We start from the raw sequence: 27940 nt of genomic DNA, 5'->3' as shown, positions 1-27940 counted from the left end.
GACTCCAGCACCATCTCCAATTAAGGAGTTTGTGGCAGAAATGCCAGGCAGTACAGAGGTAGGAAATAGCATGGATCAGTCTACCAGTGATGGAGGTAGCACCTCTCCGGACCTTGAAGACTGCCTGGATTCTCCAGTGGCAGCAGATTTCAGTGAGCCTCCTGAATACGACAGCTCAACTTACGAAGAGCAGGAAGCCGAGTTTCAAGAGAAGCCCATACAGAAACTTATGGCTCCCAGGGAAAGTTTCTATAAGCATCTTTGGAAGTTTCATCAAGAAGCTGCCAGTTCTGAAGTCTTTCACTCCCTAGAGGAAGAAGTGAAGCAGAACTGCTACTCACCATGTGAAGCTGGATGCGTCAAAAGGTAAGGAATACTGAAATCTGCTCTGCAGCCCTTCCTTCGGCTCTTATAATTTTGAAAGTGAATTGCTTAGGTTTAAGTACAGGGCTATCTGCTTCTAGTCACTGATGATTATTGAAGATTCTGTTTTACCATCTTATTCTGACTATCCTAATTGGCTGTTTTTATTTACTCTCATCTTACTAGCATTTTGCATAAGTTTGCATTGCAAGACAGTTGTATGAGTGCTGCACTGTAATAATTTATGCTGTTCAGCTGAGGCTGGCTACAGTTTGAAATAATTGGAAAGACTCTTGTTGACTTAAATAGGAACCAAAGACTTTCTTATTTATTATATGATCTTTCAATTTAAATTTTCTCAGAGTTGACTTAAATAGACACAAAAAATTCTTTCTTATTGTATGGTCTTTTAATTTCAATTTTTTTCAGAGAAAATAAAAAAACCTCAGAAGACAAACTGTGAACTCTGTTACAGAGTTCATTAACAGCAACAGCCAAAACAAAATCAAATACAACATATATGATTATAGCATGGGCTTCAACTTTAAAAGTGCTGAATACTGTGTCTCCAATATAGTGGAATAAAATGAATAATAATTTTAATTCAAGTAATTGAACAAATCTATTGATTTCTGTAGGACAACTCTTATGCTTCAAGGCAAGCATAAGAATAAAAGTAGGCTTACAAGAGAAGTCCAGACATGTATTTTTTATGGAGACACAGGAATAATTTTATATTTCATGTTTCTGGCCTGTGCTTTAGTTACCAAGGAAAGACCTGCAGGAGCCAGGAATGTGGCTGACATTCCCTTTTCAAGAAAAACGCAAATATGAAAACTGTAGTAGTATTGTAATGTGCATACCACTTACCAGATAAGTTGCTTATGGCAGATGAAATAATTAATGGTCTAGGAATTGTCCAATTATTCTTTTCAAGAAGCAACTAATTAATGCCTTAAAAAAAGAGTGCAAGGCTGCTTTTGCAAAGGCTGCTTTCAAATTCTGAAAGCTTCTTTATCTTCTAACCAGCTTTGCAAAATATTGATTACTTACTTATTTTTATAGTAACACTGGAGGACCAAGACTGCAATTTAATACCATAACTAGTACTTCAGCTAAAATTAAATTAAGGTGCTGGTTAAGCAGTAGACTTTTCAGTGGCCATCTAATGAAGGATATGGAGGAAAACCCCAGCCCTGCAATCTTTTTATTTTCCAGCCACGTATTTAATAAGAGTCATGATGACCTATCGAACACAAAATCTATGCCTGAAACTCTCTCTCTAACCCCTATTGATGAAGAGTATCTCACTATCAGCTCAACGTCTGTGACCTCACTTTCACGGGGAGGAAGCTCCGAGACACTCTCCACAACCATGGCGACCCCACAACCACATGTTTGTGGTCCTTTCTCATCATCCCTGCCTACTAGAGACACACGTGACAGTGACAATGAATGGGAAGACTTGGAGGAACTAGAGGAAGAAAAGGAAGAAAAGGAAGATTGCACTAGGGTATGTGATAGGCACCAGATTATTAACACATAAAATTTGACAAGGGAAAAGAAACAACTTTAAGAATGTAACATTCTTAAACATTAATTTTAACTCATTATCTATACTATTTCTGCATGGCTTGCTTTTTTTTTTTTTTTTTTAACTTTCCTGAATGTCCACAATCTTCAAGTAAAGCAGACCTTCCTCTATGTCCAGGTCTCCAGAATTCTTTACCATTTGCCTTAAGACCATGTCCTTGCTCTTGCCATCTTACTATTTCTTCAACTTTCCAGCATTCTGCAGTATTATTCCCAGTGTACAAAGGCCCAAAAGCCCTCTAGTAGCCTCTAAAATTAATTGGAGTCAGCTAGTTGTTTTTTTTCTATCGTGTTTTAAACCCATATGGAAAATCACTTAGTCACAGTGATACTATAATGTCCTGATAAGAAAGTATGATCCTTGTGCTAATTACTATTCAAAATACAGGGCTCAGTCCTGCCAAATGCTGAATATCTTGCATTCCTGCTGACACTAACGAGCTCTGAATTCCTACTAATTTGAGAGCACTGAGGACAAAAATTTAGGTCCAGCCATTTCCTTCAGTGGGACAGCAATAGCAACAACAATAATCTCTGCACCCTACTATTGCAATGCTTGTCAGCTCAGAGGACTCCAAGCCTTTCTTTACAGATTTCAAATGCCAAAATTCTAGTCCCTGATGGCATTCCCTGCCTTATTAGGCGCCATCAACCAATCACCGTGAAGCACCGCTATGCAAAAAGTAGTAGAATTAACTCTGAAATAAGGCAGTGCCAAATCAGAGAAACCCTTATGTATGCTCTTATTTATACCATATGAGGATCTGATTCCTATTTGCATATAAAACATAATGGAAGATGTTAACAAAGCAACAGAAAAGCCTACATCAAACATATCTTGTGCTTATTTTAATAGGAAACTGAGATCTTTGTGACTTTGACAAAGTCAGAGAACAGCACTTATGGATTCTCTGTAGTTCTTAACAAAGTGGACAGCTGCCTGTATGTCGATGAAATCTTGAATGAGCCTGCCCTGTCTGATGGAAGACTAAGAAGGGGAGACAGAATCATTATGGTACAGTAATCCTTTGAGTTTATACAAGAGGAGAGAATATTTGCAGATCAATGTCATTTAGCTTAGGTATTCTTCATCCCATAGGGCCCAGTTTATCACATATTTAGGCATGCAAGTGCAAATGGATCCCATAATAAATGCGATTCTGCTGACTTTAGTAGGACAACTATCAGACTGAATAGATTGTATGACCAGGCAAATAACATGAATCATCTAGCAGCAATGCAAGACAACAGAGACATTAAATGCCTTCCCAGTTAAATGACAAACTGATAAGATAGGTGACATACAAAGGATGCGGGAGTTACGTCCTTTGTAATGTATGACTAAAGCCTGTTTTCAGCCTGGTTCATCTTCAGTTTCTTGCATTAGGCTGTCTTGTTTTTTTGCTACAAAAACCTTGAGTTTCAAGAAAAAAAGAGCTATTTTTATGAAAACACTGCATTCAGAAAAATAAAAGTTCAAAAAAGAAATCTTGCTGCAATCCTAACTGTTGCATTTACTGACATTAAATACCACAGCAAAGCAGTAAGATGAAAGTGAAAACTAATTTAAGTTCATATGCAAAATTTAGAGTGGAGGAAGAAGTACATGATCGTCAATGAGATCTATGACATCATTTTACCGGTTTGTCATTTAGGTGAATGGAATTGATGTCACATCTTTACCATGCAATGAAGCCCTGACTTTACTGCAAAGCTCTCCTCCGGATCTGCACCTTGTGGTTGGTCGCGCTGACAGTGATCTGCGTCCGTCTATTAGGCCAGAGGAGATTCCTGAAATTACTCTCACAAAAGGTGCCAATGGACAGCTAGGTGTGTAGTAAATACTATGCATACTATTTTGGACAGGGATTGCAGTTATTGTAAGATAATCACAAGCAACTGTGGTCTTGGATCAGTATGATCCTGAGTGACCTTGACAGCTTTATGTTCTCCTCCATCACCCATGACCAAGGAAGGGACAGCTTTATTTTGGGCAAGGCCTTAAAGGGAAGATTAATATCTTTAGATATCATTAGACCAATGAAGATAGTCGGAAAAATTATCTTTGTATTATCACCCTAGTGGCTGAAGTTTCTGGCAGATGTCCAGTCTCATTTTTTATGTTACTGATATACAGAAGTTGTTGGTAGTTAGATAATAATGTCTACTACCTGCTGAGATATGCAAAGATCTATTTGAAATAAAGAAAGAAAGAAAAAAGAAAAAAAAGGCAACGTTTAAGCAGGATGAGCCACTGGTTAGGGCAATAGTTTGCTGTTCAAAAAACCTGCACTCAAATCCTTGATTCACCACAGACAAAAGGCTTTATCCACATTGTGCAATACAAGGGATAAAAGAAATACCCACAGTGTGAGTATCTTGGTATTTCTGCAGAATGTGGTGAGCACTACACACAGATAAACCTGTAGACCCAGGAAACAGTATAGCTATATTTGCTCAGATACAGCATCCTGTTTCCAGTTCAGAAACTAGCTTGTTTGGCGATTGCTTGAATATTGTTGCACAATTCTGTTTTGCACTGTACAGGTATCTCCTTAGCTGTCACATGCCTCCATTCCCTGTCACTCTAAAGACTGGAAGGCACTTCAGCACTCTGGTAATGAAGGAGTTACGCTATGCAGCTAAGTGCCTTAGTCAAATGACTCTTCAACATCAAGTGAAATAAAGCACTATGGAATAACTGAAGCATAGAGATGGACATAGAAATGAAGCCATGTCAGGTTTTTCCATACTTTTTTAACATGTAATTGCGTTTCATTCTCCCAGTCCAGCTCTTATACCCCATCTCACTGGGGCAAGACTGTTGTTTATAATGTTGGTAATTTGTTCAGCCTATCTTTCAATGACCCACACCTATTCCATTAGTCTGTGTGCCACTGAGAGTGAAATTCTAAACACGCTGCCACAAAAGATGCTTTCTCTGCATTATTCTAGGCTTGAAGCTGACAGGAGGAGCTGGAAGCAAGTTACAAGGTATTTATGTGCTAGAGATAGTGCCTGGCTCTCCTGCCAGCATGGAAGGCAGTTTGCAGCCACGAGATCAGATTGTTTACATCTGTGGACTCTGGACTGAGGGCATTACCCTTGATGATGCAGTGAGAGTATGTGAAGCTGCCACCCAGAATGTTCAAATCAAAGCCACAAGGTAAATCTGAGCTGACAAGGTAAATCTGAGCATACTCAATCTTAATGTTAAAGCAGTTTTCTAAATTTTACATCAACAAGTCAAACAATAAAAACACAACAAACTACAACAAAGAAAAATGCCTCACCTCAAAGGTCTGAACGTTGCAATCTGAGTCGTAACATCCACAAGATATCTTAACTACTTGTAATTACAACTAACACAGTGAATACAAGTAGACTCGTCTGACACAAATGAGAACTCTTCAAACTTCACCATCCAAACACAAATGTGAACCCTTCAACTGTGAGGCTGGCCACCATTTTCAGATATTCTGTTCTGCAGGGAAAAATCATCTTTATATCTCCACCACTAGTGCCAACTTTCTCCATTCATTCTCAGATTCAAAACTACAGGCAAGAAACTACCTCTGATGGGAAACTCCAAGGTACTTCCAACAGCCAAATGTTCTAGAAAGGTGTTAAAAATGCAGCATTTAATCTGCAGCAAGTTAAGAATTTCCCTCATCAGATCTTGTCTGCACTTTAAATTTACTGTGTTCTACAGTCTGTAAGAGCATCATCAGAAGTCCTGGGCTGATGCAGAAATAGCTTCCAAAGATCTCAGAGGAACAGTCAAATAGTAACCCAAAAGTATGTGAATGACTAAGTTTCATAACCTGAGTTAGTGACAGTGTGCCTGTCACAGCTGTCTTAATGTAGCTGCAACTTCTATCAACATTTCATTAACCTGCACCAGGCTAGCGATGAAGAAACTGCAGCCTCATTCTACTTCTTGCTGTACAAGCAGTTAGTAGGCAACACACCCTGATCATAAGAAATTACAATCTAAGGATACAAACAGAAATAGGGTAAAGGAAATTACAGAAGTTCGTTCCCACTTTATAGAGGGGGAACTGAAGCTGAATTCAAAATGTACCACAAAGCAGTTCTGTACTGGGACAGATGGTTTAACATGTTCTTTCTTTCCACAAGCCATTTAAATAAAAAGTTTCACTGTTGTTAGATACAGTCAAATATTTTACACACCGATGTAAATGCTCTTTAGGAAAGCACCATTAACAAAATCATAGAAGTACAAGTACAATTTAGACAACTGACTTTCTAAAAATATTTTTCGTATGTGCTTTAGAAAGCATGCAGCTCAATGGCTCACATATTTCACTTTTTCTGCCCCCCAGAAATGGCAATCCCGTGGTTCCTCTAGAGCAGGAAAATAGTAAGTAAGGCTAATATTTTTGGGTTTTAGCTCAAAACTTGCTTCTGATTTTGGAAATAAGCATAAGGTATTGATTAATTACAATCTGTTAATAACTTTTTAAATGCAACTTGGCATTCAGTATTTCTGTTATGGCCATTCTAAAGGTCTGAATGAAATTTGGTTGCTCTTTAAAGATAGAAATAAAATGTATAATTCTCTAAAAATTATTTATTGCATTTTGTATAGTCAGTTTCTATTTTTTAATTTGTTGCTATTAAATGGGAATTTTACGTGATCATATTTCAACATCTGTTTTGATTGAAACTATTCTCTAAGGGGTTTTCCACCACTTTTTGAGCCACTCTTTAATGAGCCAATACTGTATCATCTAGACCAACTTTTAAAACTGTTATCAATAAATCTATAGAAAATCAGAAACAGGCAGCACCAATACCTCTTGGTTAATATAAAAGCATCCCTGACAGGGGATGATAATTAATACAAGACTTCAGTAATTATCTGCACTACAAAGACTTGAGCAGAATTGCTCTAGCAGTAGAAGGAGTCACAGCAAGCAGAGGTTGCATATGCACCATCAGCTGACATCACATTTATGTCACTGCACAGAAAGTGTGTTAGCTATGCAAGTAATACTTTCTAGTGTCCATCTGGCTGGACTGTTAAGTCAGGCCTAACCCACAGTTTCATTTACCTGCCTGCATATCTGAATTATTTTTTAACCGTACAAAGATGACCTGAAAAAGTAACGCTGGACCAGAAGCTCATATGCCTACACTCATCTGAATACTGGCATATGGCTACCTGAAGAAATTATTCCAAGTCAAGCTAGTTACATATTTTCTACTCTACAAAAACTAGCTGTGTGTTTGTTTTCAAAAACTGAAGCAGCTTATTTCACTTACTGAAGAACAGCTTCTTTGAATTTACTACAAGACACAGTTATGTGTAGTCTCAGCTACTGTGGTATAACTAAAGCGTGGTAAATGCGTGTCCTGTTAGGGCCTTGCTTACACATGCTTGCTCCACGAGCTTTGCAGATTCTAAGATTTCTCAAGACAGCTTCAAAATAGGTTACCAGATCTGATCCACCTCTGATACAGATTTATGATCTCTACAATGGTACAGTTTTCTGCCTCTTTTATAAAACAAGATTCTTCCCTCTTATAAGGCATTTACTTAAAGAAATCTATAGTAATTTGGTATTTGGTGTTTTGTTTGCCATCCTCTCTGATAGATTGACAGATAAATCTATAATAATTTGTTATTAAGGATGAAAGCCTTCATTTTACAGACTCTCTTAGTTACAAAAATGCATACTAAAATTACAAATGCAACAGGGAGCTTTTTTTGTTTGTTTGTTAACAACAGAACACTCATAATTTTCTGTAATTCATACATTACGAGCACTTTGTGCAAGACAACTAAGAGCACCAAGATATGATAAAGCAAAACCCCAAAACTGGGGGTGGGTGGGTAGAGGTGTGAGTGTCAAGAAATGCACATTGTCTTCTTACACCTCCATCGCTGCAGACACTAACACACCCTGCTGTGTGATTCCTCCTCCTCTGCCTGATCATTGCCACGTGTCTAGAATGACTCAGTCTGATCTCTCATTGTTGTTACAATTTTAAAAATAGCAACGACTGAGATGCAATACCTCTGCAATTCATGACAGAATTGTTTATACCACTGTACAAATTAGCAAACTTAATCATGCAGTAGTGTCTCAAACTGCCTCATATAGTATCAATATGGATATTGATGCTTTGTTTAATAATCTAAGCACAGAGTTTACATTCCATTGTGTATATGAAGATTAGCAGGAGGCCTGTCAGAACAAACCTACATGTATGCTTTTAGGGCCACCTGCTGAGACAGAGAAAGCCAATATTTCTTTCTCAAATGAAAACCTGAATTCCCGAGAACAGCATCTGCTGCATCAACATGGTAAGGAACTTTGTATTTTTCGGTTAGGGTTTGTAAAATTTTGTGCCCGCTCTTCAAAAGAAAATAAGTCTGTAGGTGGTACTGGCAGCACCTGGGAAAGATTAATCCTTTACAAACAGAACTGCCTCCCTCAGAGTTTCAGATAACATTTATATATTACCTGTTGTCCTGGTACCTCTGACCCTCTAATATGCAGCTACTAAAGCTTATTTTGCAACTTGCTCGGTGGGAGGTAGAAAGTCTACAGGGATAATGTGCAGAAGGTCCGTTCACAGTTCAGGAATGTAAGCCCACATAAGTCCACAGGAATTTTTTTATATTTGACATGTAAAATATGAAATGTCTTATTATGTCTCGGAATACGATATCGAGTGAGAACATTTAACCAGTGTTTTACAACTGGTAAAAAATGCTGCTGCTTTTTCACAGAGAAACATTCGGAGGAAACAAACTGTGGTGCTCAGCAAAACACTCCCGATTCTCCAGAATGTAAGGTAAGTGACAATTTTATCAAGTGTGAGACAGTCCATCAAATGAAGTGAGCTATATGGAGTGAGATTTTTTCAATAGTGCTATTTGATGTATTTGTTTCCTCTCCAATTTCCTTGAAAATGTGAATATAATGCATTTGGAGAGCGTCCTGTGAAGTGTTGAATTGCTTCAGCATTCATGGACTAGAATGCACTGAGCACTTGCTGGGGCCAAACTCTCCTATTGCTGGTTTTCAATGTATAACATCACTATTTTAGCAGTTTGGTAATATAAGCACGACTCATACGATGTAGCCCCTCCATTAGGTCTTCATAGTACTCTTAACATCTTACTAGATTAGTCCTTAGCTTCGAAAGAAAATAGCATAGGAAAAAGACACAGAATGTCACAGCATGGGGTTCTGGGGAAAATAAGTGTAATTGTGAAGCATTTTCCACAAGAATTTTGAAACCTGAGATTAACATGTTTCATTCTGAAATTCTCAGATGGGGCATTTGAAACAAGGGTAAAATTATTCCAAACCTTTGGAGTATTATGCAGCATTGACATAAATCGTAACTGTTTGAATCTGGCAAGAGTAATGCCATTTTTTAAATGATGAATTCCTAAAATACACAGGTGTGTTCTTTGAAAAAAGAGTAAATATCCATGCTCAATATACACTGCTTCAGAATTCTTAGAAGTGCAAACATGACTTCTGTTTGTGCAAACGTGGAAAATAATGTTACTTGGAATTAAAATTACCCATATTGGGACTGATTTTTCATGGGACTAGATTTACTAGTTTCCTCCTGATTGTGGTTTGCAAAAAAGGGCTGTCTTGTTAAAATTAGACCTCCGATCTGGCAGAAAAATTGGAACAATTTTTTCACTTTTGATTAAGTCATCACTATTACTGCTTCTTCCACACCATTTAATCCATGATGGTTTATCTGTTCAACTTGCTAACATAACTTCTGGGGATGATATTTGCAACATTGGAACTAGTCATGCTGCAAGACATAAACATTTCTAGGTTGCTGACATTTCTAATCTAATACTTGACCCTAAAAAAGCAGATGATTTTAAAACTGAATGAAGTGCTAAAGGCAAACAGATGGGGTAAGATGGTGTTGCAAGGTTAAGATTTTCATTACAGAACAGTCAAAGAATGGAGTATGTACTGCAGTACTGTCATGCTGGAGATGGGAGTGACTTGTTTGTCAATGAAGGTGATGTATCTGATACTTTCTAAAAGGATTATAAAAGTACATGTTTCCTTGCTCTTAAGAGGTTATTTTCCTCTCCAGCAATTATTAAAAATATTATGGAAATAATACTGTTTTCATTCTGATACATACATGCAGCTGCTATGTTGATCACTGGAAGCTCTAGACACCTATTCAAGAGAAGGATCTATCCCATAATCTACATAAACCAGTGAGGACTGAAGCGTAATGGGATTCTTTGGTATTAAAAATGCAAACAAAACACAGCCCTGAATAAACTCCATGTTAGACTGCATCCTCTTCTATTGTAGGACTTCATTATTAAGATTGAGCTGGAAAAGGCAGAAAGTGGAAGCCTAGGATTTGCACTGGTAGGTGGAAGAAATGGCAGGGCTATCCTAATAAAAGCCATCAGCCCGGACAGCATTGCAGACTTAGATGGGAGGCTTCAAGTTGGTGACATCCTACTTAAGGTAATGCTTGTTCTCCATTGTTTTGGCCTACATTTTCTCTAGTTACTCTATAATGAGCATTCTATTCAGTGTAAAGGTTGTGCAAATGAGAAATCTGAGGCTGCGAGGCATAGTTAACACGTGGAAGATGGTGTCCCTCAGCTCCTGGGGGTCAGAGGGCTGTTCTGGGTCCCCCCAGCCCTTGCCTAGAGTTCCGCTTCCTCGGGGACTGGGCCGCTCTACAGCTGGAAGGGGGCTGTTGGGCACTCCAGCAGAAAAGCAGACCCAGAATAGCAGGGCAAACAGAAAAGTGCAACTACTCCATAGTGTAACTGTGCCCAGTGAGGATTACACATGAAAAAAAAAAATCAGGGAAACAAGAGTTAACTGACCAAGCATGCATATGACCCCTAACGAGGAGCATACTGGGAGGAACCCATCATTGGTGCCAGTTAGGTATTACCAAGACAAGCAAAAAGCACTGGAATTACAGTTTTTGAATCTTCATTTAAAATCTTACTGCCTTAACCATCTTTTAACATAAATAATCTTTTTTTTTTTACCCCAATTTTTTTCTTCCCCCTCCAGGAGTCTCAATATTTTTGTTTGCTTTTCCAGTTTTTCATTTACTTCCATCTCTCCTCCATCTTCACTCTGAAGAGTGGGGAAAACATTGCCCTCTTAGTGCCTCAGGAAAGATGCAGACTATGCTTTTGTGGTGTACTGCTGGAAATCATGGTATAAAGAAGTAGAGAGGAGATGATCAAGCAAGTTACTAAAGTGGGAGGGGATGAGGACACATGAAATACAAAGGAGTTATAAAGATTGATCAGTGCTGGGACATGTGATTAAAAAATGCTTTCTGTTACAGGAATCTGGAAGTATATTATCATTGTATATTTCAGGTGAATGAGACTTCCGTGTCTGGTCTGCCACGCCAAACAGTTATAGATTTGCTGCGCAAGGCTCGAGGCACTGTTCAACTGACTGTCTGCCGAAGCATGGCTTTGCACTGGGCTTATTCAGGCAATCAGAGCAACAGTATACCTTCCCCCCCAAACATAAAAGCAGAGCCTGGTAAGCAGCCACATCTGCACAGCACTTTATAAGAGTGGGATTATGTGTTGCCTGAATTCAACTTTCCTATTAGCAAATCAATTCAATATTACTAACTTTACAGTTACTCTTGATTCATAGCCGTAGATACAAACACATTTTTCACCCTCGTGTGCAGCTCTGGCTAAGCTACTCAAGACATAGGACCACAGGGAAGGAATGCCTAAGTGTGATTATTTAAGTCTAGGAACAGTGGAAGCAAAGCTGCATGACCCTCAAAGATGCTTTAAGTCAGCTTATGTTTTTAAGCCAAGAAGGCTCCTGGTCTTGTGCTAATTTTACCCAACTTTATGCAACTCTGATAGAATCACAGCCAATTACTGGCCCAGCTACTAAAATACATTTCCCACAAATTTCACATCCCAGCACTCCTACCTTATCTCTTGGAAGCACTACACCTCCTGTTCTGCCTGGCAGATAGCTCTTCTCCCTTCTGTACTTGTTCATGTTAAAATCCAGAAGCCTCTACTCCCAGGTTGATTGCTCTTAGTTTGAGAGCACACGCACCTGCATAGGGCAGCACTTAGAGAGCTAACTCTAATGGAAAACACTTGTGCTGCAGGCTCCACTCTACTGAATGCTCAAAATTTAAATACTATTTAGAGCTGGGAGTGGAAGCAAGAGTATACTATTACCAATAGATTATGGGTTTATGTTCTTCAACTTTCTATTTCTTTGAACACTGAAATGTTTCCTATAATGTGGAGAAACTTAAATGGGAAGAATACAGAATTCCTCCTTAATATACCTTCTGGCCTGCTGGTTACAAATTGGAGGCTTTGTTTCAAATCTTTTCAAGCAAAAAGCCATTGCCATTGCTATTTGCTTTCTCCCCAGCTGACTAGGGAGAGATGCAGAGCTGACTGTGGGTTTTGGACCTATTTTACAGCAAAAATGTGTGTATCTAGTCAGCTTTACTGATGCAAACTTACCTGCATAATTATTTTGGGCAATTCTGCTGTTAGGCAGCAGCTGCCCCTAGGGTTTAAGGATCTCAGTTTTTTCAGTATCTATTAGACTGAAGCTAATCCTCTTGAACTCCTAGTTTGCGTCATAAGCACTGGACACTCCTTCACTTACTGGAAGCTAACCTGTGTGTTTCAAGAGCAAAGCTTTTACATAAAGATGAGAAAACTATGCTCAGCACTGGCCTGGAAGGAGGATGTTCACTGCCTCATCTCTATTCTAGTTTAATTTTGGGGGTTAATGATGCAAAAAATGGAAGGACAGACTGCTATAAAAAGGCTGATTGAAGGTCTTGCCCTATTAAGGGTTATGGAAATAATCCCATTCACTTCAGTGAGTCTAGCCTTTTCTCCAGCTCTGCAAATTTAAGGAATGAACTGTGGGGACGTTTATTGACATCTCACATGACATTGGTGAATTACACAGTTGCTGGAAAGTTTAAACTGTTCTCTTGTCCAGAGAAGGGCAACGAAGCTGGTGAGGGGTCTGGAGCACAAGTCTTATGAGGAGCGGCTGAGGGAACTGGGGTTGTTCAGTCTGGAGAAGAGGAGGCTGAGGGGAGACCTTATTGCTCTCTACAACTACCTGAAAGGGGGTTGTGGCAATGAGGGTGTTGGTCTCTTCTCCCAAGTAACTAGTGATAGGACAAGAGGAAATGGTCTCAAGTTGCACCAGGGGAGGTTTAGATTGGATATTAGGAAAAATTTCTTCACCAAGAGTGTGGTTAGGCATTGGAACAGGCTGCCCAGGGAGGTGGTGGAGTCGCCATCTCTGGAAGTGTTCAAAAAACGTGTGGATGTGGCGCTTCAGGACATGGTTTAGGGGACATGGTGGCGCTGGATTAATGGTTGGACTTGATGATCTTGAAGGTCCTTTCCAACCTAGTGATTTTGTGATTCTTGGACCAGCAAAACCCAATGGTATTATAGAAGCACTGGCATCAAAGTTAAATCTATGGTATTTGTCCGTTAGCACTGCAAAGGAATGGGGTGGGTTAGGGAGGGAAGATTTAAATTCTCTTTTAAGTTTTTTATAACTGCTATTGAAACAGGGGTCTACTTCAGTGTATCTTCTGGCAACCTGAACTATGCTGGCTTCTTCAGTGGTAATATACGGCATTTGTGCTGTACTAACCCTCTCAGAGCATCCATGAAAGGGATATTCCATGCCAGTTTCTGGCACTGTATCTCAGTGCCTCTTCCAAGGTCAAAGTCCTCTGATGTGGATGGCACAGAAGAAATGCATCTGTATTTTCATGCGTTATAGGCATTTTACTTTGATTTTGTTTTCTCGTATTCAGATGGTGCTGAGGGAAGTCTGAGAGCTCAGCCTGTTTTCACTTTCAAGGAAGAACAATCCAATCAGAAGTGCACCAAGGTAAAATCTGAATCAGGCTTCTAGAAGTTATCAGGCAATGTACTCATATGTTTGTTTACGAAATGGATTTGCTGCAATGCAGGCAAGAACCACACCTTCTTAATGAGAAAATATTAATGTAAGGGAAGTGTGCTGCAATGACTGGAACTGCTAACATTGGAATGAGTCAGAGGATTGCACTGAGATAAGAGCATATGATTAGTATAAAATATATGCTAAAAGGGTGGGGGGAAGGAAGGTTGCATATGCAAGTCTAGTTCTGGTGCTTTATAGTATTGGAATTAATGATTTATTAACTTTACCATTCTTTCAGTATTTTAAAATAATATACTTTAAAAGATTTCTATTCAGTTATCTGCCATTAATATTCATAACTCCAAGGCACCCAAACTTATTCAAATATGGTTACATTTTTGAATCTTAGTAAACTCTGCAAGACACTCCACATCAAATTTTACAGCATCTATTATATCTATGTTTACAACTGTAACACCACTCCTCAGAGAAAGTGAGAAAATATAGGTTATCTTATCCTCCAGAACAAATTAAAAAATCCCAAACCCTATCTCAACCAATATAATCAGTCTCGAAAAGAAAAATGGAAGAAATCCTTGATGTGAATAAGCTGAGAAAACGTTGAAGAGGAATTTGTTTGAGGAAGTTTTAAGTACACTGTTGGAATGGGTGTTGGAAGTACACTGTTAGAGATTGGTGAAATGTAGTATCAAAACAAGGTCATGTCCATGATCTGATGGATAAGTACACCCAAGAAATAATGTCAATGAGAAGTAGGAGATAGTACTAAGGTTACAGGTTCCTTATTAGATCCCTGAATTAGCAAGGTACTAAGGCACAAAGTTTTAAGCATGGAGTTACATGTGTCTAGTTCAGCACAGAACATGCCTAACTGTAAGAACATACTAAAATTTTTTGCTGAATTGGGTCCATTAACTCTCTCTCCTTCATTATTTCCAGCTTGCCTTTAGCTGTCTGCTATGAATAGAAACTATTTATGCTTTACTTTATAGAGCACAGCTGCCATCTACTCCAAAGATGTAGACTTTGAAAATGACAAGCTACTGAAAAAAACAGATGCAAAAAAGCAGCAATAAAATACCTTTCCTTGGCAAATAGAAAACAAAAATCCATATAGCATTCTCCAATCAGTGTAGTCAGCAGGTGCAGAAACTGGGTAAATGAATTCATGGTTAAATAAGCAGCCATGAATTCCCTTATTATAATGGGAAATACAAGCACAACAGTAAGAAAGTAAAGTATAAGTGACAGCTACTATTAAGATTCTGTGGGGCATTCAGTAGTTTATACTGTGTAACATGCCAGGGTGGTTTCTGAGTGCATCTGGAATATTAAGCAGGCAAAGAATAAAAACCACCACTCTGAACTAAAATTTCAGTTATTATCTATGAAGTGTTGCAACTGAGAAGGAGCTAGTTCCCCATACTAACGGTAGATGTTCTGCATCATTATTTAAATGCAGGACCCAGTTATCATTCTCTAGGCTGGAAAATCAGCTACCAACACTATTGCTTCTACTGCATATGGAGGGTGATGAAGGGTCTGCCTTTTCTGTTAGTTGAGTACTTCTTCAGTAGAGCAGCTGCACCCTGCTTCTAACAGCTGGCATCATTGTGTCTGAGACAGAAAAAGGAAATTGTCACCAACAATTCCATCTCAGACACTGGTGCTTGCTGCTGCCGAGAGCTGAGAGGTGAAAAATAGAGTGTGACTCATGATGCCTGTGATTGCATTTTCTTTATGAAATCAGAGAGGATATAGCTAACATGAACCTTTTCAAAGTTTAGTCATGCTTGCTAAGTTGTAGAGATGTCTGAAGACTATATTGCTATGAAACTCACAAATACAGCTGATGTGGCTTTTTACTTCTAGTAGATACTGCAATGCTGAATCCAAGTTACATACTTTCTTCTGAAAGTGTAAACTATTCTATTTTCCCTTTCCTTCTTGATTGAAGGACACATTGTTGTCAGATATAAGAAAGAATTTGATGAAAGTAACTATATACATGATGTTTCTGTGTACTGATTTTTTCACAGCTTTTTCTTGTTTTAAACCTGCAGGATCCAGAAAGTATACACAATTCCCCTCTGCAAGGTCAGCTGGCTGGACAAGACTATAAGGATATCATCAGTAACATTTCAGACAGGTAAGTCTTTCAAATGCAGTAAAACTATTAAAATAGAGGAATAAATTATCCATACTATTTATTTCCAGAGCTGTCCTAATATGGAATGCAAATGCACTCATGTGTCCCAAATGATAGAAATACAGTTCTATTGGAATGCAGCTCCATCTGCAGTAGGAGTTCCAAAACAGCTTCCACACAACTTCTAAGACAAATGAAACAGAAACTTCTAGGTGTAACAGCTCATGCAGACACGTCTAAGCTAGCTTTAGCCTTTCTAGCTGAGGAGGAGATAGAACAGTGGTACCACTATCACATTGGTGTGGGCAGGGTCCCCATGGGCTTTAGCATGTATTCCAAGCAGGTCCTGCAGCCTGGGCTGGACCCTGTGCTACTATGGCTGTAGTGATACAGATGTTGAACTCCAGACATCTGGGAATCCAGAGACTTTGAGGTTGTTACTCCAAAGAAAGTACATAGTACAAGAAGAGAAGAATTTTACTTCAAATTTTAAATCTACAGTACCATGGGAATTCAAAGAATAATGGAGCATTGATAAGACACGGGCAGTTTTGTCTATTACAATGATGCAGAATATATGAAACACGATTATTTTCTTTATCACTTACAACCCACATAAATGGAAAAAAGGAATAAATGTTTACATTTAAAACTTAAAATTTTGTAATAACAGTACTTGGCCAATCAATTAGGGATGAAAATCTTCCCTAACTTACCTGCTTGCAGAGCTAAAGTTTGAAAAAAGCTTTGAGAGCATCTGTTAGTGATTACATCCTTGTGAACATAGGCTCAGTGCCACCTCCTATTATCTCATTGCTAATGCAACATTATCTTGTGATATACCAGGTAGTCAGGTGTAATTATTATTAAATTATCTTGCTCTGTGTGCAAGATGTATTAATGCATCTATGGCTAATACAAAGTTATCTTATAATATATAGGGATAACCAGTATCTTTTCTGATTGTTTTGCAAATGCAATGGTTTTCTGGCCCCGGTCCTGTAAGATGAATCTTTTTACTACCAGTATTTTCTGGTATTTCCATATCCTACTTGCAAAAGCTTTGTGTAACTTGAACATGCACAGCCTGTAATAGTTATTGACATTTGTAAAGCTGCTACTTATTACCTTATTCTCCCTCTTAAGGGTACCTTTTACTATTTCTAACATTATGTATTATGATCATACATAGGATAGGATAATGTAAAACTGTGATATGCTTAAGCCTACTACCATAGTTAAGTGTCAGGTCTGAGGGTATTTGAGCTAGCCAGTAGAGGAATATTTAGCCCATTCTTCACACATTATAGTTGTATTCTGGATTGCAGGCATATCTTCTACCTAAAACATATTTAAGTCCTCTAAAATTTTCTAAATACTTGTGGTGGGTTGACCTTGGCTGGATGCCAGGTGCCCACCAAACTGCTCTAACACTCCCCTCCTCAGCAGAATGGGGCAGGTGGGAGAAAACAAGATGGAAAAAAATCCCCTTGTGGATCAAGATAAAGGCAGTTTAATAAAGCAAAAGCAAAGGCTGCACATGGAAGCAAAGGAAGACAAAAGATTTATTTCTACTTCCCATCAGCAGGCGATGTCCAGCCACTTCCTAGGAAGGAGGGCTTCAGTATGTGTAGCAGCTGCTCTGGAAGACAAATGTCATAACAACAAATGCCCCCTACTCCTCCTCCTTTCTCTTGGCTTTTATTGCTGAGTAGACATCATATGGTATAGAATATCCCTTTGGGCATTTTGGGTCAGCTGTCCTGGCTATGTCCCCTCCCAAGATCTTGCTCAACCCCAGCCTCCTGGTGAGGGAGGAACGTTGGAGAGACAGCCTTGATGCTGTGCAAGCACTGCTCAGCAGTAGCCAAAACACTGGTGCGTTATCAACACCTCTGTAGCTACCAATGCAGAGCACAGCACTATGAGGGCTGCTATGGGGAAAATTAACTCCATCTCAGCCAGACCCAATACAATACTTTAGGAAACAGTAACAAGCAAAGCCTATTTATCTATGATTGCCTAACAACTGAAAAATGTCATACATGAAAAACGGTCTATAACTGGGACAAACTTTACTTTCAATCATTTTTGGGCAGCTTTTTATACAAAGTATGTTTTTATCTCTTTGAAAAAAATAAAATACTACATACAAATAGTAGTGGTTTTCACTAGCTGTATTTGCAAACAGTACTCAAGACAAAATGTTCTTCAGAGTTCACACTAATTCTTGAAAATAGTTGCTCAAGAAAGTTTTAAGTGACTTAAATAGATTTTAAATCTATTTAAACTTATTTAAAATAGATTTTAAAATAGATTAAAAACAAAACCTTTGTACGGTTCAGATTATCAAAGCTTCTGCTGCTTCCGTAAGACCATTCAACTAACGCTGTTTTACAGGTCACAGCAATATGCAAAATGTGAAGGCTGCAGAAGAGAGAGTCAGCAGTCTGAGTCAGACAGCTGGAACAATGAAGATGACGATATGCCCCACAGAATTTCCGTTCTACCTAGAAGTAACCATGCAAAAACTTCTCTTGTTTCTTTAACGCTATAGGCCAGCTCCTCCATATACGTACAGTGAGAACAACACTAATCCCTTGTATACAAGCTAAGAATTTGCTCTTTTTGTCTCATGTCTCAAAGATCAGGGCACTCGGGACACAATTTTTACCATTGATACATATGAAGGTCATCAAACCTTTGCAGCATCCAGAAGGCGGCCTACATCAGGGTCTCTCCAACTCTTTCGGAGAACTGCTAGAAGGAAGGAACATGAGTTGGAATTAATTAATGTAATGAACCCAGGGAGGGCAGCTCTGCTGGCCATCACCCACTTGCCACTGCTCTGAGCACCTCTGCTTTGGAACTCCAGTTTCAAAAGGATGAGCAACTTTGTTTTGTTTTCGTTTTGTGTTTGTCTTTTTTTTTTTTAACGTTATATGTGATGTCCTTCCCCAAACGAAAATCTCTGAATATCTTTATTATACTCAATTAGGTAAACTGAAAAATTAAGATAAAAAGAAAGTTGTTGAATTAATTTGAGCAAGATCATGACATTTGTTCAAATCATGCACTATTGGATAGTGCAAAGAAATGACACATTGGCTCAGTGGCTGAACAAAAAAAATGAACGTTGCAATTTGGGTCAGGAACAAATTTGGGGGGGCTTCCCACTGCATAATTAAAAAACTGAAATTCTTAGTTTGTTCCAAAATAAATAAAACAAAAGCAGATGGATTATCCTACTGGCTGGATGTAGCAGAAGGCCTTTTTCATATATGAAAGGCATTGACAAAGAAGGCTTTGAGAATTAATGGAACGAATTCCAGGAACATACTACAAAATGTGCTTGTTATCACTGCATGCAATAGGTTTTTGAAATCTTTCTGCTTTCTCTCTTACTGTTCCCAAACAACTCCTCAAAAAAGTAAATGAAACACACAAAAATGTAGAATGAAAGGGTCAAATTCTATCTCAAGACTTTGTTCCCAGAATCACTGAATTTCACTTCATATAATTTCATTAAAATTGCTAGAACTGATGTGCTTGAACACATACTGAAGCACTTTCACAGCTCAGGTGCTAAAGCCCCTCTCATATCAGAAGACACTTTACAGAAAGAATCTGCCTAGTTGTTCCTATAGAAAATTAAGCTGCTTCTGCCCCAAACAAGAATAATTTGTGAAAGGGGTTATGTTGAGGATGCTGTAGTATTCCATAGATTCTCTGAAATACAGGTCTCTCCCAGCTTCTTCTTGCTCTGTAGAAGCAATGAATTGCTGGTGGCTTTTATCAGAAGTAAACCACAGTTATCTCCCTCACACTACCAAGCTGTACTGGCTAGTAAACAGAAAATTACAAGCAACCTATCCTCTACTACCTGCTCAAAGTTTGTTTTTTTTATTCCACTTGATCTGGAAGGAAAGAGAGGTGTATGGGGAATAGCATGCTCTGTCTGGAGAGGGGATCTGTCTTTACTGGCACTCAACTACTTAATAGAAACACCCTCACATCTGTGAGGGTTAGAGGACAGAAAGTAAACAGAAAGTGTCTTAGAAGCTCAGGAAAGGCAGGTGCAAGTTGTGGTCCAAGACAAAAGCACAGCAAGCACAACACTTCTGTAACAGAGAGTAGCAATGACATCTTACAAAAGGAAAACAGCGTTGCTCCTTGTTCTTCAGCCTACAACAAACCTGTGGAACAGATCATCAAGTTTTCTTTGAGACAGCTGGCATGTTATTATTTGCCAACAGTAGCCTATGACTAAAAGGACAAATTCCATAATTCCTCTGCCTCAAATCACTATTTTTTACCAAATAAACTACTGTTTTTACTCTACATGGTTAACAAAAATTTTTCAATTGCTCCAGCAGAGTAGTGATATTTCTGGAGATATAAATGTTTATCCATCTTCTTAATCTGTCAAGTTTTAGATCACAGCATATACTTCAGGATGAGTTAGTTAGTAAAACTGAATCCTGATTTTGGTGCATCAAAGACACTTCACATTTTGTTTTTGAAGGGGAGTCTGAGGTAAGATGAAAAGAACAGAAGATATTTCCTTTCTTCAGGAAGGAAGAATTTGCAGTGATTATTCCTAGCAGTGTGGTGTGGCAACAGTAGTTTTCAAGAAAGTGTTGGAAACATGAAGATGATTCCCTGTGAAGATGTGGCCAGAGTCTCCTATACCAGTATAAACTAGTGTTAAGGTTTACAATTCTGCAAGAACAGTTTATTTAGAGCAGACTGTATTTAGAAACTGTATGAGGCAATAAATTGCAATAGTTGGATCTGCTTCCAAATTACATAAAATGTGGTGCTCATCTTATCCACAGTGCTGACTTATTCTTCTTTCTGCTGTGAACACAAGTAAGCCAAAAATATTTTTTCATATTTCGCTTCCACAGTATAAGCATCAAAATGTACTTAAGTACTGCAGCCTCCTAGTTTTTAAAGCCAAAACTTGGCACTATGAACAATAATCATTAAAAAATCCCTTTTTTTTTTTGTTGATATATAGGCAGAACCTTTGCTTCTGGAGATGAACTGACTCAGCTAATTAACTTTGAACCATCACTGACTGGAGTAGGTCCAAGGACTGGCATCACAGGTCTTATTCAAGGCCTCCAGCTGCAGATAGAGAATCAAGAAGTGTTAAAGGAGTTTATGGTAAGGTGTGGTTCCTTTTTAAGATCTGAGTGTTTAGTCTTGTATATCTTTATCCACTTGTATATCTTTACTGACTCCACTTTCAGAGAATTATTCCAGCCAGAAAGGGGTTTCTACTCTGCTGTTTGGGTGATGCTACAGAACTTGGGTCTCTCTCTTTCCAAACAGGTCAGGCTTGCATCGTTCCTGTCTAAAGATACTGCCCACATGGAATGAAAAATAAATAATACACAAAAGTAGAGTATGAATCACTTTTTCCCAGACTGACTTCTTCCTGTTACCCACTCAGCTCTGCTGAACATCTGCCTAAGAACTATTCTGGAGGCTGCATTAAAGCAAGAAATCCATGCTGCTAGGGATTCACTAGTGTTGAAACACTTAGTTGATGAAAGGAAAATGTTTCACACAGTGCTCTAGTGATCCATGGAAATCATTGCCACAAGGTGCTCTTAAGGTCAGGAACTTTGTGAAATTAAAAAGAAAAAGTAACGTACCTCCATAGATAATGAAAATACATAATTACATCCGATGGCATATAAATCATGAAAAAGTGTAAAATTAGGAAAGTCTATAAAATCTCTTGTTTCAGGATATAAATAGAGTACTCAGTTATCTGCAAATTCCTAAAGAACAGATTATTTCATAACTCTTCAACACTACTGGAATTTCTGTTAAATGATGTACTTATCACCAGTGAAATAGATTGCTACCACTTTTCCATAGTAATTACAATGTTATCAGTTTTTTTCACTTGCCTTTATATCTCTGACTTTCTGGGTACAAAATCGCACAGGCTCAAGCGCATAGGATTTGCTGACTTTCTCTGAAGGCTCAAAGGCATGTATTAATTTCCATTCATTCTATTCTGTTACCGATGTAAGCATAGCATACTATGAGCTGTCACACATCTGCTCAGAAAACATAAAGAGCTAACAGGGAAAGCACTGGTTACCAAAGCCAATGGGTATTTTATCTGAGTAAAAGCTGTAGTAACTGAAGAAATGTCACATGTATTTCAGTCTGTATACACTGTATAGTGGCATAATGTGATGGCTGAGGATTGTGCAATGCATACCAAAGAGGTAAAGAATACAGAAAAGTGAAGGTAACTCAAAACTGTAACTGAAATTAACTTGTACATTCCTGCTTCCAGCTACACTGCATTCTGCTCCCCTAAATCTGCTATGAAGTACTTAACGACCATATGATTTGCACTTAACATACTGTTACCTATATCCATCATTTTCTGTCACTGAAAAGTCTTCACTGACATTCACTACCTGTTAACAGTTCAATAATTGGTGCTTCAGTCAGTAGGTTACCAATTACGAATGCTGACATTTGGCCAAGACACTATTCCAAACATCTATTTTACAGTAATATACAACAGGGGCTGAAGATTTGGGTTGGAAATCTTACTTGAAAACCCCAGAAATTTTATGCAGGCTGAAGAAAATGCAAAGTAATTTGAATCCCTTGCCTAGAAGTTTAGAGAAGGATGTACTGCTTCTCTTCTGTAAGAGGTTTATTTGCCAGTCTTGGGTCACATATAGCAGTAAAGTTTGCTCACAGTGACTCTGTAATGGTTGTCTATAAAGGATGTGAACGACATGGATTGACTATTTCTCTTTGATCTAGGCTTTAGAACATGTGAAACCAATAGATGACTGCAGAACTGGCAAAGCACCAGAAAACCAGAATAAAAACAGATATCAAGATATCCTTCCATGTAAGTACGCACAGTAATGAGAACATACATTCAGTGAAGACAGACATCAGAAAACAGGAAAATGGCTATAACACTGAGATGTAGCAGGCAAATCCCACCACATCCCTAGTCACAGAAAGCTCTATTAATAATGAAATGTGTTGAGATTTTTCCAAAAGAGGTAGAGTTCATGTAAGGATGTCTGCATTGCACAATATGTAATTTTCTGAAGTATCATCTTCCACAGGGCAGGACTTGGTCTGGTAGGGGGCCAGCTGTCTTGGTGTTCCCTTCCCTCTTTCTCAGAGTTATTGACCTACATTTCTGTGAGAAAGTGTAACTTGAACTATAATAGCTTTAAATAGTTCTTTAAATCTATTTAAATGTACAGCTATTCCCACTGCTTGTGACACTGTGGAATTCTGAAAAATACAGTGGAAATCATGGCGTTACGTAGCTCTCAGAAAGATAAAGATTCTTTCAGAAGTATTTGAAACCATAATATTCAACCAGAGCTTTCAGCTGCTCAGCTCTGATATAAGCCAGAAACAAGTTTCATCACTGATGAGAAGTCATTTTAGAAGGAAGATTTGAGTCCAAGTGCTGAATGACTGGTGTTGACAAGGATTTTAAAAAAAAAGTGTACAACCCAAAGATTCCCTGAGAGGTATCATGACAGAAGAACAACATTTTTGGACCCCTGATGTCTTTCTAAATTGCAGCAGCAGGATAACACATGCAAAATTTGTAGCACAGTTACGTCTCTGTATTAGTGATACAGTATATGTTCTCAGAAGTTTCCTGTTTTGTAACCCCAATATCCAGTGACAATGTTCCCATGCCATACATTAAAAGCAGTGTTGGATAAACTATTCTGAATTACTGCCAAACAATTCTATGGTAATTAGAAGGTTTGTCAGAGTGTTACACAAGTGTCTTAAGAGAAATAAAGCTGCACTGGACCATACAATTTATCTACGGGAATTCTTACTAGGAGTAATTAATATTAACGCTACTAGCCAAATGTATTCTAAAATCCAGAGGCTTACTTTGCTTCTAGAGGCTGAGCTTCCTCATCTCCTGAGTGCTAGAGATGCTAGAACTCTGTTTTAGACCTACAGCTAAAGTAGCAACTTTCTGTTTCTGTACAGACGATAAGACACGAGTTCATCTGGGAGAAAAGAACGGCTACATTAATGCAAGTTACATTAGAATGAAAGTTGGAGACGAGGATCATTTCTATATTACAACGCAAGGGCCTCTGCCATCCACTATGGCTGATTTCTGGCAAATGGTCTGGGAGAGTGAATCGGATGTGATTGCCATGATGACAAAAGAAGTGGAGCTAGGGCAAGTCAAATGTCATCGGTACTGGCCTGAGCCTCCCCAGGACTCTATAGACCTGACTAATTTCCATCTCAGGCTAGACAACTACCAGATTCTGGAATACTTCATAATTAGAACAATAGAAATGATCAACAAGCAGGTAAGTTGACTTAAATCAACTTAAGTGTTAAATATTAAGTATTATTAAGTATACTTAATAATGTCATATATGTTGAAATTTATTAGATATTTTACTAGTAAGTAAATAAGTAAATACTAGTATTATTGTTCGCTTCCTCTAAGTAATTCTAAGTAATATTTGCTTACTATTTTTTAGGAATGTAAAAATCTGAATAACAGGTATGAAATCAGATTAATGAGATGCTGCTTCTTTGTTCATTGCACAAGCAATGGATCCAACATTATATACATTTGGACAATATCAAAACATTAGTCCTCTAATAGTCACAGAGCTGGTGTGCTCAGTGTTTTGCAGAATTACTTAATGTTCTCATCAAATCAAATCAGCAAGGGCTGCCAGAGTGGGTTCATATTCTGTAACAGTGGCTGGAAGGAAAGAGGGGAGGAAGGTGGTTTTCATCCTAGAATTTAGAACAAATTATACTTCTTTCATTCATGAAAAGACATGAATACACATGAAACTACAAATCTAGCAGCAAATTTTTAGAAACCTAACAAATACAGAATCCAGGTGTAAGAACATGGAAATCGAGACAACTATAGTCCATCAGTCTTGCCTCAATATTAAGTAAAGCTTTGCAAAAATTTCTTCAGGACATACTAATTAATGGAATAATTAAAAGATTCATACTTGTGCCAGACTAACTTGGTGTCTTTTTCCATCAAGAAAACAATTTCTCTATATGAAGAAAACACTATTCACCTTATGTCACTGAGTGTGAAATATAGCAAAGCATTTGATATGAGTCTTCCCAAAAGATTATTAAAATAGGAAGACAGGCCATTATATGTGATTGTTTCAATGAACACGTTGTGTTTGCTATGTTTGTCTTGGACCAGTATCTAACTACAGAAATCCACAGGTTTACTTCAGCAGAAATCCAGACATGCATTCAAATTCTTCTGATGGTAAAAATCGACGTAGTTCTTTTACATTCAGCTTAATGTGTTTTGGCAAGCTGGCAACAGGAAGTACTGGCCCAGGACCATTCAGTTAATAATACTCTTTATTTTATCTACATTATGACTATTCTTGTAAGAATTTTTTTAGTTGATTTGGTTTGTACATTAGGGTGTCTAATCACAAATTATTATTTTATCTCTGATATCCAGACTAGCATTTACTATCCTACCATCATGGCTATCATATTGCTACTCCTCTATTTGTACAGTTTAGTTCAGTTACAAAAGCAATTTTAGTAAACAGTACTGGAATGTTCTAATTTAAGAAATGTTTTTGCTTTTCCTTTCTAACCAACAAATAAGATAACTACATCCTTTTGGGGCAACAGAGTGTCATCAAAATTATATGAAGTTCCTAGATCTGTGTCTTCTGAGTACATTTCTGAAAACCTAAAAGAAACCTTAATAGGGTCAAGTACAAAAAACTGAAGAATTGTAGGGTGGACAAACAATTGACTAAGAATGAGGCTGAAGGAAAAATTATCAGTGGAAATACTTGAAAATCAGTCTTAGGACTGATAATTTTTAACATTTCTGTTCTTTCTCTTCCAGACAGAAGAGAAACGCATTGTAAATCATTTGCAGTTTACTACTTGGCCAGACCACAATACTCCCAAACTGGCTGGGCAGCTTGTAAAATTTATTTGTTACATGAGAAAAGCTCACAGTGCAGGACCTATTGTTGCTCACTGCAGTACTGGCATTGGAAGAAGTGGAATTTTGCTCTGTGTTGAAGTTCTGCTCAGCTATATAGAAAAAGATCTATGTGTAAGTATCAAACAGATCATCGTTAAGTATTACAAAACGGCACAGATGTCAACAACATGTGGGGTGTCTTAGATCAGAGTAATTCCTGGTTGAATTCATCCTAACAAAATGGAATAAATCCACCTTTTGTTGTTTTAAACAACAAAGATAATAACTACAAATATACTATTTGTAAAAGCACTGAGTCATAGCTTCCCTGTCTGAACATGCTTAAATCTTTCTTTATAATTTGCACTGTCAACAAAATAAAAAAAGTTCTCTTCTGATAGTTCAACATCAAGCAGATTGTGAGAGATTTGAGAGATCAGCGTTTTGGCATGATCCAAACAAAGGTAAGTTCTCAATATTCAACTCGATTATGATTTTTAAAAGCCTCAATTAGTGGTAGATACCCACATGCTTTGATAAATCTGGGGCTTAAAGCATAATTTTAGCCCTCTCATTTGAGGAAAATAACAGCCTTCCAGGCAAGTGGTGTCTAGATTTAAATATGAAAGCTCTGTCCCTTACTAACTAACTGAAATAAAAGCAAAGCACCAATACAGTACAGATAACAGCCCCCCCTCCCTTTTTTTAAGAAAAAAAAAAAAAGCAGGGATCAACAACAAAACCAGTGAGATACCATAAACTCTACCTGCAAAATTGCAGCCTTCAGTTGAATTCTTGCTATTGCTGAGTTATTATCACCTCTGTAAACCCTTCTACTACTGAGTTAAACTTACCCCTCAAAAGAGTTTTCACACAGGAAAAGACAAGATGCGGCTAACTCAGATTAGAGCAAACAGGTGGTGGTAAGAAAAACAAGAGAAGACTAGGATAAGTTCTTCCTATAGGCAAATATTTTAGCACATGCTTCACTACATTTTTCTTCAGGATAATGATTGAGCATGTGATTAAATTAAGCAAATAGATAACCTTCTTTGACCTAAACGAGACTTGAGCACATGCTTACAGGTACTGCACTGAACAAGAAAGTGCTCCTGAACTTTTACAAGTGATGGAACAAAAAGAACAAGGATGGTCTTTAATATCTAAGGTTTTGTATCCATGTTACAAAGATGCTGGTTTTATAAACAGTACTTCAGCCAGTCCACAACCACAACTTCTCTTTGTCTAGAATTTATGTTCAATGTAACCAGATGTTTCACATTGGTGTCTCTGCACACAGGATGAGTATTTATTCTGTTATGAAGTTGCGCTGGAAGTCCTTCAGAACCTTCAAGCAATGGATTCCTACTGACTGCGGTATGACTCCTCCCTGTTGCTATTCCACATGGGGTCCAGGGACCACTCAGCAATTGCTTTAAAGAGATGTCAAGCCAGCACAGACAAGTGTTACATTACATGCTTTGTTAGATTACTTTAATTCCTAAGGTATTTCTAAACCTTGCTTAACATGTCCTGGGTAAGTCATTTAAATCTTGGCTCACAGTTTGGAGAAACAGCCAGCCAGCACTGCAACACTGCTGTTAAATTGCCATGGGCAATTTTCGTGTAATAACATATTAATTGTTAGAAAAATATTTTGGGACTGTGACAAGGAGATAGCAGCCTTAGGAATTAGTTTTACTGTCCAGAGGGCAACTATAGCAATCTAAGACTCTGTTGGTGTTGGTGGAAGATTAGTTGTCCCTTACATATTGTTGTGCACTCGTGGCTTCTGGACTGCAAATTGATGTTTTCTACAGTAGTTATACTTTCGTGTGGAAGGACTCA

The 27940-nt window shown here is 38.1% G+C and overlaps 1 protein-coding gene across 1 annotated transcript in view; it reads left to right on the top strand.

Annotated features, from left to right (window-relative positions):
* FRMPD2 (FERM and PDZ domain containing 2) overlaps positions 1-27464 on the top strand; it is a gene marked incomplete at both ends in the record, with an annotated part of 58482 nt that extends 31018 nt beyond the window's left edge. Inside the window, 19 exons of the mRNA XM_082002186.1 lie at positions 2-366; positions 1582-1876; positions 2813-2971; positions 3612-3786; positions 4912-5122; positions 6303-6340; positions 8204-8290; positions 8720-8784; positions 10302-10463; positions 11348-11519; positions 13825-13901; positions 16001-16086; positions 18487-18602; positions 21110-21258; positions 22897-22987; positions 24118-24452; positions 26009-26224; positions 26494-26556; positions 27393-27464. Coding sequence (XP_081858312.1) covers positions 2-366; positions 1582-1876; positions 2813-2971; positions 3612-3786; positions 4912-5122; positions 6303-6340; positions 8204-8290; positions 8720-8784; positions 10302-10463; positions 11348-11519; positions 13825-13901; positions 16001-16086; positions 18487-18602; positions 21110-21258; positions 22897-22987; positions 24118-24452; positions 26009-26224; positions 26494-26556; positions 27393-27464 — 2934 coding nt within the window. The remainder of the gene's footprint in view (position 1; positions 367-1581; positions 1877-2812; positions 2972-3611; positions 3787-4911; positions 5123-6302; positions 6341-8203; positions 8291-8719; positions 8785-10301; positions 10464-11347; positions 11520-13824; positions 13902-16000; positions 16087-18486; positions 18603-21109; positions 21259-22896; positions 22988-24117; positions 24453-26008; positions 26225-26493; positions 26557-27392) is intronic.
* Positions 27465-27940: the final 476 nt, after the last annotated feature.

The sequence above is a fragment of the Phaethon aethereus genome, assembly GCF_964289735.1.
Source record: "Phaethon aethereus genome assembly, chromosome: 7".
Lineage (NCBI taxonomy): Eukaryota > Metazoa > Chordata > Aves > Phaethontiformes > Phaethontidae > Phaethon > Phaethon aethereus.
Note: the sequence above shows the minus strand (reverse complement) of the source record. Positions and strands in the feature narration are given on the sequence as shown.